The 10,228-nt window shown below is 42.9% G+C and overlaps 1 protein-coding gene across 1 annotated transcript in view; it reads left to right on the forward strand.

The window, feature by feature from the left end:
• The first annotated feature begins 767 nt into the window (after nt 1–767).
• The window catches only part of DCT (dopachrome tautomerase), a 31,844-nt gene continuing 22,383 nt past the window's right edge, over nt 768–10,228 (forward strand). The window contains exons 1-2 of the mRNA XM_077780099.1: nt 768–1,062; nt 9,905–10,204. Coding sequence (XP_077636225.1) covers nt 768–1,062; nt 9,905–10,204 — 595 coding nt within the window. The remainder of the gene's footprint in view (nt 1,063–9,904; nt 10,205–10,228) is intronic.

Raw genomic sequence — 10,228 nt, forward strand, 5'->3', positions numbered from 1 at the left:
GTCTGTAGAGGCCTTTTAACAACAACGAATTGCTCACTGCTTCTATTGACTCCCCGGGAAGTCTGAGGTCACAAGCTTGGCTGGGGCACATGAGCCCAGATAATGAAGATGGTTTTGCCCTTTTGAGACAAAGCCAGCAACTGTATGTACTTCATTATGCACTTTGGGTCATGTGCTAACAACGAGGGTTTCTCTAATTCTAATCCCCCTAATGATGGCTTCTCTCAGCCCTTCCAACAAACCCCACAAGGCCCCGTGGTTTGGCAAGCCAGAGAGAATAAAGGCAGCACGGTGTTTGGCTTTTGAACTGAGTTCAAGGCAATTAAAGTTACGGGCTAAAGAGGAAAGGAGGGGGTTTAGAAATACCAGTATAATAAGTAGGATGACTGCAGTACCCCGTAAATTAACTCAATTAGACAAAGCCTGATTTAACGGGGGAGAGATGGTGAGAAGCGCTACCCTCATTAAATCTGGCTGTCAGAGGCGCTTCTAATGGCTTTAAATTTGTTTTAGCCGTTTGGATCATATAAAACAGTCTGTGCATGTGCACGTACACACGTGTACACAAGTGGGCTCTGCGATTTTTGTAGGTATTTTTTTAAAGAGGAGAGCAATAGAACGCAAAACAAAACAGTAACAACTCCCTCAGCTCAAAACCAAAAATCACCGGAATGAATGCTCAAGAGCTTAAGAGTGGAAGACAAGGAGAAAGCCAGGGTAGAATCAGGGAGTGGAAAGCAAGAGCGAGTTCTTCTGCCGATAAAGCCATGAGCCCCCTTGGGTGGGGGCTTTTGCTCGGTTGCCTGGGCTGTGGAATCCTGCCCGGAGCCTGGGCACAGTTCCCCAGGGTGTGCATGACGGTGAACAACCTGGTGAGCAAGGAGTGCTGCCCGTCGCTGGGTGACGACCCGGACAACATCTGTGGCTATCTGGAGGGCCGGGGTGAGTGCATGGAGGTGCAAGCCGACACCAGGCCCTGGAGTGGTCCTTACGTCCTACGGAACCAGGATGACCGAGAATGGTGGCCAAGGAGGTTCTTCCATCGGACCTGCAGATGCAGAGGTGAGGCAGGTGGACAGACATGGGCACGCCCTGAGCCGGGTCAGGGGACCCCAGGTGGGGGAGGAGCCCCTTCTCAGAAAGAGATGAGACCCTTGAAACTGTTAGACTAGGCTTTAAATGGTCAACCAAGTTTGTTTCTCATAGGCAACGAACTGAGTAAGACTGATGTGTTGGTTATATTTTTCACACCCTCTAGTACAGCTGGTTATAGAAACCAAATGAATATTCCGTGGGCCAGGCTTGGTTATGTGAACTCATGCCAACACATCATTGGCTTGTTTGTTGGAAGGGGAAGCTAACGAGCTCCAGAGTCAGCTTTGAACCTCAGAGCAAGTCCTTTCAAGATGGATTTGGTGGCCTCCCCTTCTGAAATGGGTTTGCGCTTGTAGAAGAGTGGGTGGGGAACCTTGGCATCTAGAAGGCAGGCGTCAAAGGCAGGTGTTCCACGGTCCTGGCCTCAGTGTTTCTCATGTTTTGAATGGGTCTCAAGCGGAGTACATCTTGCTAATAGTTAAGGTTACGCTTGGGTTGCCACTTGGCCAAAGTTGGAGGAGGCGGTGGGACAGAGTCACAGTGAGCTGGGGAAGGAGAGGCATAAAATAACAATGGCTTTTTCTGCTCTTGCTTGGGTTGGATGTGGGCATTTCAACATTTGCTCCGGGTCCCTCTTTCAGACCTTGGTCTCTGTGATGACTCATTTCCTTGAAATCTCTGGGCATTTCTTATTCCTCCGGCTCCTCTGAGGCTCCTCAAATCCTCCTCGGTAGTGCCTCTCTGTTCAGCAGCCGTACACAGCGGGGATAACCACTCAAAGGCTGCCAGGGCATTTGAAACACAGAAAACACAAGCGGCAACTTGAGCCAAGCCCTTGGCCACTGCTCTACAGCATCCAGCTGCATGTGAAGTTTTCCTTTTTAAAATATTATTATCTTTCACTCATGTTCTCATAGGACGCTGGCACACAGGAAACACGGATAATTGAGCTATGCAGGAGCATCAAAATGTAAACTAAGGCAATGTACAAAGGACTGTGATGTTAATGTAGGAATGATGTTAGTTATTTTAAATTGTAAAAAAAAATCTGGCCGTCTACATCATTTTGTAGCTGCATTGCTAATTCTGTGATTCAGAGGAATCGTTAGGTTTGCCTTGGGTATTATCCATTGTGACAAAAGTTTTAAATAGTGTGTTGAATATACACTATCCATTTTTTTCTAAGCTGATAGAGCATTTGCTTCTCTAGACATTATCTCATGGATTCTCATGGCTTTTGACCGACAAGCAGCAGGTTTCATATTACCTGTGTGATTGAAACCGCACGACATAGTAACTTAGTTGTCTATGACTCAAAAATTCTTGTGTAATACTTATTTCAGGCCAATCAATGATAGAGTGTCATGACTTACAATGGTTGCCATGCCCATTTATAGAATCTGGGAGCAGAGGATACTAAGAAATGACATATAACTTCTACCTCTTCTTATCACCATCTACTTCATATTTTTGACCTGGCTAGCAAGTGTTTTATTTATTTATTTTTTAAGGGGGATGGAAAGGAGAGAGAATGGCAGAATAGAAGGGATAAGTGTAATTTCCCTTTCCAGAAGAAGTGCCTATAAATAGTTCTCCAGAAGAGACAGGAAATTCAGGTAACAGTGACCTACTTCCTAACATAAAAAGAGATCCCTGCTCTGAGGAGGATAAACATATACCAGGAGGCAGGAGATCAGAAACAGGGTTTGGCCTGTAAGTCCAGACTGTAAGGACATCAATGTCTATAGGCCAGTTTAAGGAAGCAGAGTTTTCTCAGTGTGTATGGTCTTCATTTCCAGACATTGTCAAGGACATGGCTGTTCTTGAGACCAACTGCCAGGCTATTGCTCTCTTCCCCCTCCATGATTTGATCTGTGTGGACTCATTCAGGACCATAGCTCCTTCCATACGAATGTTGGATGGCTCCACTTATGTTGGCCAGGTGGTCTTATTCTTTGAGTCTCAGGGCATCAGACCAAGTCCTAGTGGCTGAATTGGAAATCAATTTAGTATAAACAGAAATCACCATTCTGTGATGTGTCATGTGTCCCAGAGCTAGCCATGTGACCTTCATTCAGCTTATTCTCCCCCAAAAAGAGTTGCTTGCCTTACAAGGGAAGCTTTTCATGGCTTGGGGGACAGTCTTCAGAATTGAAATCCCGTCATGAACCCCCAAAAGCTCTCCTCTCTGGTATCCTCAGAGCTTTTAGTAAAAAGGATCCTGGGATTCTTCTATGTCACTCAAAGGTTATTAAGGAAGGGATATCGTTGAGCTCTGGAAAGCAGACTATTGATGATCCTGAACTTTGTTAATGCAATGGAAAAAATCAATGCATCATTTATCCATCAGTGGGCATTTAGATTGTTTCTACATCTTGGCTCTTGAAAATAGTGGCACAATACACATGGGAATGCTAGTATCTCTACAAGATCCTGATCGTCATTCTTTTGGATAAATATCCAGAAGTGGAATTACTGGATCATATGGTTGTTCTGTTTTTAATGTTTTGAGGAAGCTTCATATTGTTTTTTCCATAGTGGCTGCACCATTTTGCATTCCCACCAGTAGTGTTCAAGGATTCTAATTTCTCCACATTTTAGCCAAGTGGTATATATGTCCAACTGAATTGAATTCAGCCTTAAAAAAGAGGGAAATCGCACAATATGTGACAACATTGGTGAACCTGGGGGACATTACACTAGTATGTAAGGTAGTCACAGAAATACAAATGGGGTATGACTCTACTTTTATGAGGTATCTAAAATACTCAAATTCATAAAATCAAAGAGTGGAATGGTAGTTACCAGGGACCAGGGGAGTGAGAAATGGAGAGTTACTAATCAACGGACATAAAGTTTGAGTTAAGCGAGATGAATAAGCTGAGAGACTGTACCACATTTACCTGGGGTTAACATATGTGTTAATAACATAAATGTGTTAAGGGGTGTAGATTTCATGTTAAATGTTCTTACCCCCATAAAATAAAATAAAAAAATATCCCGTAGTCTTCGCAAGCTTGTAGCTGGTAAATGATATTAACCCAAGAAAGAGAAATAAAAACAAACTCTGAACGGGGAAAAAAAAACCCCTCTAAATTATGTGTTTAAGTTTTCTAGAGAGAACTTCTCTATTCTCTGTAAGGATAAGTTGAAACCAAATAATTACCAAATTTAGTGGTGAGGAAGATCTGAATTTCGGGAGACTATGGCATTAGCTCTTCACCGTAGAAGTCTAAGAACATACCAATTGCAGCTGTATTTTTGGAGTTTTGGAAAACATGCACACCAAATAGTTTTTGAACAGTTGTCTGAGAACTTCTTGTTTGTACAAGTGACTAAGTGCCTCCATTTTCCAATCTCTAAAATGGGGATAATGATGAAACCATACTTGTAAAATCTTTTTGAGCTCTGTAGATGAAAGGCTCTATGTGAGCATAAAGTATTGTTATTAAAATAATAGAATCTCTAATTAAAAGGAATAGGCTATTTAGAGCTCCTTGTAAATTCACTAATCGGTGGTCTTTAAGCTTATTTAGTCTAATAGCTTTCTGAAGTTGAGCTGATATAGTTCATGTAGGAACGTGCATGGCTTGGTTTTTCTAACTCTCTATTTTTATCCCAGTCCTAAGTAGGTATAGGATTTTGTCTTTTTAAATTTAATTTTTGCCCAAGGACATATTCAATGGTAGATAGATTAGTATCAAGGGACCCTTTCATTTTTTTTCTCTCTCCATTTTCCAGTAAGATAATGCCATCTTTTCTGAAAGGCCCATCTTCTTATATTTTTTGCTGCTGCTATTGGAAGATTAAGGGGAAAAAAAAAAGGAACGCAGGTTAAATTGATGTAAGAAATCACCAGGAAATCTAAATTAGAGACATAAACATTTTGTGTGCTGGGCTCTCCTGTTGTTTTGCTTTTCAGTTGTCCTCAGCATTTTAACGAATTCTTTAGACCAGGTTTAGAGGCTCAAAACATAAAAGGGGTCTGACTGCGGAGCTTTGGGGAGATATGCTGGAAAAGGAAATTTTTTACTGAATACATTTCTGGGTTATAGGTGAGCTCAGATGCAGACAAATGTTTTCTTTTTTTATTTAGTGGGGCACAACTGATACATAATATTATATTAGTTTCAGGTGTATGACATAGTGATCCCACAGCTGCATAGACCTACAAAATGAAAGTTGATACAATAATGTTGACTATAGTCCTCATGCCGTACATGACATGCCCATGACTTACTTATTTTGTAACTTAAAGTCTACTTCTTAATCCTCTTAACCCATCTCACCCCTCCCCCCACCCCAATTCTTTCTTATTCAGAAAATTAGAGGGTCTGTGCTCCTTTTGGGAGGCAAGCATGGTTTTGTAAAAAGAAACGTCTTTGCTCAACACAATTCAGCATGATTGTGAAACAGCTCTGGTCTCCCGAGTCAGAATTCATCATTTTGTCTTTTGTGTTCTGTGGTGTTGGGTTTATTCCTCTGTTTTCACTTTTCCCACAGTTAGATGTGCGTTGGTGTTTCATTGCACGCGCGTCCTTCTTCCTCTGTTTCTCTCTGTTTTATTATTTATTTATTCCGAGTTTTTATTTAAATTGAAGTCAGTTAACACACAGTGTAGTATTGGTTTCAGGGGTAGGATCAGTGGTTCATCACTTACATAAGACACCCAGTGCTCATCCCAGCGAGTGCCCTCCTCAATGCCTGTCACCCTTTAGCACCCTCCCCTCAACGTTCTTCATCTCCCAAATAAAGGTACTGTACCTTATTTGTATTTATATCTCCGGGTGCCTGGCATTTTTTATTCAATTACTCATTGATTCATTCATTACCCACCCAACCGATATTTATTTAGTACCAGATATGCTAGGCCCTTTAGGTACAAAGAGGGAAAAAAACCCAACACGATTCTTAGGGTGTCCACAGTGTAGTGGATGAGGAAGACAGATGTGAAAACAAATATTTACAATACTGTTTGTTAAGTGGTATCTACTAATAATGACAATATAGAACTTACTACGGACCAGACACCGTGCTACGTGCTTAATATATTAACGTGCTTGTTTTCCATGAGAGCTCTCTGAAGTAGAGCTCTTTCCCAATATGACAGGTTTGGGGAAGTTAAGTCCAAAGTTACAAAGCGTGGCAACTTCCCTGAACATACCAAGTTGGGAGCACAGAGAGAGGCACGCTGAGTTTCCCCTGCCCTTTAGGCAGTAGGTGTTAATAAATTATCTGTTGAATAAAAAATGGGGGAGATAATTAGTTATTGATAATTTTGTTTCTAGCAACCAAAAATAATTGTGGTAAAGGAAGTGCAGGAATATAAAATCTCGTGGCATAAGTTGTAAGTTACTCGGTTTCAATCAAACTCAAAGACAATTCCATACATTTAAATGTAGAAACCTATTGAATTGATTGTTAGAGAATTTAGGTTTGCTATTCCTTAGCATTTCGAAGGAGAGGCTCACTCGCCTGTTGTAAAGCTGTGACTACGCATTCATCTGCAATCATCTACCTATAGGGAAACTGCTGGAAAGTTGGGTATTTAGTATTCTTTGGATGCGTTTTTTTCACTCATGCCTCAAAAGAGACTCTATTCCTGTGAGCATTTCCAGAGACGGTGATACGTTTTAATCAAAGGTGTTTTGAAACAGATCTACAATTTGAGTAGGGACCCTGGGGGAAAATAACCCTGGAGAATGTTGTTTAGCATCCGGGACTCTACTAGTTGCTCAGTAAATATGCATAAATAATGTGTATTTAAGGGCTTCACTCTAGTAATCAATGTAAATTCTAGTGTTTAATTGAAACTATTGAAAAATATGTTTTAGTCTTGGGACTAGTAGAATTTTTTCCTTTTAGTATTTTTACTTATGTTCTCATACAGCATTAAAACATAGGAAAATACAGATAATTGAACTATGTGAGGATAGGATATTTCATATGTCACAAGAAGCATAGAACCCAAATAAATTACCTTAAAAAATTCTTCTTACTTGTGATATTTATAATGAGATTTTCTTGAACCATCAAAAAATCCACTGGGCAGGGGCACCTGGGTGGCTCAGTTGGTTACGTGTCAGACTTTGGCTCAGGTCACGGTTCCCACTTTGGATGCTCTGTCCCTGGCTCTCTCTGCCCCTCCCCCACTTGCACTCTCTGTCTCTCAAAAATAAATAAACATTAAAAAAAAATCCACTGAGTGAATAGAAATGGAGGCCTGTTCATTTTTTTTTTTAATGCAACACAAAGGCTAATCATTTTGTTTCATGCTATTGTAAATTTTTCTTTTTCTTTAGAAATCCAAATAATCCTCTCTCTACGATGGTCATAGTATTCTTTACTTACCTCCGTTTCGGTATTTACAGTTTTTCAAAATTATTTACCGGGCCTGCTTTTCCTTCTAATCCACAAGGATAGGGAGAAAGAGGAAGAAGAAATGTTATGTGTATTGGTTTATTTACCATAAGCTTCATACATCTTTGTTTTTAATTATTTTTCAAAAGAAATTCAGCTTTATTGAGGTATGACTACAAATAGAAGTGTACAATTTTTATTTTATTTTATTTTATTATTTTAGTGAGAAAGAGAGAGCATGGGCTGGGGAGAGGGGTAGAGAGATAGAAAGAGAGAAATAGAAGGGCGAGGGGGTGGAGAATCTTAAGCAGACTCCACACTGAGCATGGAGTCCAGCACGGGGCTCAATCCCGCATCCCTGGGATCATGACCTGAGCTGAAACCAAGAATTGGACGGTCAACTGACTGAGTCACCCAGGCGCCCAAAGTATACGAGTTTTAAAGTCTACATGTGATAATTTGGCTCTATATTTCTCTTATTTACTCAACAAATAGTCATTTAGTACGAAGCCCAGCAGGATAATTGTCTTCTAGTTGCCTGTCTCTGAAGCGAGTCCATAGTTGTGACAAATACAACGAAAGGGGAAGATGCGGTACCAGGGGAGCTCAGTGCAGGAGCACCTGACCCTGACAGGTGGAGTCAAGGATGACCTTGTAGACCACCCACTGGGAGGCTGAAACCAGTAATAGATAATCCCAGTAGATAATCCGGCAGAGAGGAATTTAAGGAGACGGTGAGGGAAAAGTGCTGCAGACAGGATGGGGAGCAAGTAAAAAGGTCTGGGAGGAGGGGGAGTAAGAGGAGAGGAGGAGGCAGGGAAGGAGGGGAGGGAAGAGGTGGAGAGGGAGGGGGAGCAGGGAAAGGAAGAGAAGGGAGAAGAGGAGGGGAAGAGGGGCAGGGGAGGAGGGCAGGGGAGCAGAGTTGGTCTCCCACGCTCACGCTTTATCTAACCCCTCTAATGCCTGGGAGATGAGCGTTATGATCCCCTTTGGCTTCAACATTTTGCTCCGGAAATATTTAAATGTTTACCCTCTAACTTATCACCACCTAGGGAATGAGGTGCCGGCCATACCAATAGCAATAATTGAGACTGAAAAGGGCAAAGTCAAGGACAAGCTGAAATAATTTCAATGTAGATGCTAATCGGAAAGATCTTTAGTTCGTACGACTAGTACTAGTTCATATGACTAGTACTCATTCCCTGGGTTGATAAAGCAGAGACATTTGTGCCGCGGACGGGGAGCCCTGCAGTGATTTGTACTTTGCGATATCATGGCAGCTAATTCACCTTTATGACCTGCCAGCCTCCATTGATTTTGTCTTAACTCTGTCTCCTTTGTGAAATAAACCAGCTTTGTTAATGTCAGATTTCACCTAAATTCCTGGAAACCAGCCTATTTATTTGGGTTCTGTCCTGAGCCTGGTGTATAGTCCCCTCCTTCTCTAAATCAGTGAACCGCCTGTCTGCGTCTGCATGGGCCCCGGGACAGCGGGGCTCAGCAGCCTGCACGGGCAAGGCGGGGTGCAGCCTGGGGGTGGGCGTGGGAGAGCATTGCCTGGGGGACGCCTGCCTGAGTCGTGAGAGGAAGGACACCTTGGAAGATGCCCCATGAGTATTAGGTTGCTAAGGCTGCAGTCAGCGGGCCACGGACTGAGCGGCAAACAGAAACTCCTTCTCTCACCTTCTGGAGGCCAAGAGTCCCTGGTGTTGTCAGGGTTAGATTCTTCTGAGGCCTCTGTCCCGCTTTGTACAGGCCTGGCTTCTCCCTGTGTCTTCATGTGGTCTTCTCTCTGTATTGCTGTCCCAATTTCCTCTTCTTATAAGGACACTAGTGTTGGGCTGGGGGCCACCTAATGACCTCATTTTAACTTAATTACCTCTTTGGAGACTAGCTCCAAATACAGTCATCACTGAGGGCCCGGGGGTGTGGGCTTCAACATTCGGATTTTGAAGGGACACAGTCCACTCATAACAGCATGTGACACCTATTCTGTTTCTTTGCTGGGAGTATTTATCTTTGTTTGTTTGTCTGTTTATTTTGAGAGAGAGAGGGTGCACGAGCATGCATGTGAGATGGGGAGAGGAAGAGACAAAATCCCAGGTAGGGTCCACGATGTCAGGGCATAGAGCCCCCACTCAGGGCTTGAACTCACAAACCATGAGATCGTGACCTGAGCCGAAACTAAGAGTCGGAGACTTAACTGACTGAGCCCCCCAGACGCCCCTGCTGGGGTATTTCTCAGGAATTCTCTAGTACTCAGTTCACTTGGAGATGCCAACATTTCAAGAGGAGAATAAGAGAAGGAAATTGGTTTTCCTTGCCTCCTTGTAAACACCTTCAGCTTCTCCTCCTCACTATCCCCGTGTTCAAATTCAGAAATGTCTTCCGTGTTACATAAGCTGACTTCCTCTTCTGTCTCTCCTTTTTTCTTTTCAAAACGAACCAGGACATTTCTATGGCTACCACTGTGGATTCTGCAGGTTTGGGTGGACCGGCCCTGACTGCAACGACAGGAAACCCCTGGTGGTCCGGAAGAATATCCATTCCCTGACCCTTCAGGAGAGGGAGCAGTTCTTGGACGCCTTGGACCTCGCCAAGAACACCACACACCCCGACTATGTGATCACCACGCAACACTGGCTCGGCCTCCTGGGGCCCAACGGGTCCCAGCCCCAGATCGCCAACTGCAGCATTTACGATTTCTTTGTGTGGCTCCATTATTACTCTGTTAGAGATACATTGTTAGGTGGGTTTTCCCCTTAGCTTTCGG

The sequence above is a fragment of the Crocuta crocuta genome, unplaced genomic scaffold (assembly GCF_008692635.1).
Source record: "Crocuta crocuta isolate KB4526 unplaced genomic scaffold, BGI_CrCroc_1.0 scaffold188, whole genome shotgun sequence".
Taxonomy (NCBI): Eukaryota; Metazoa; Chordata; class Mammalia; order Carnivora; family Hyaenidae; genus Crocuta; species Crocuta crocuta.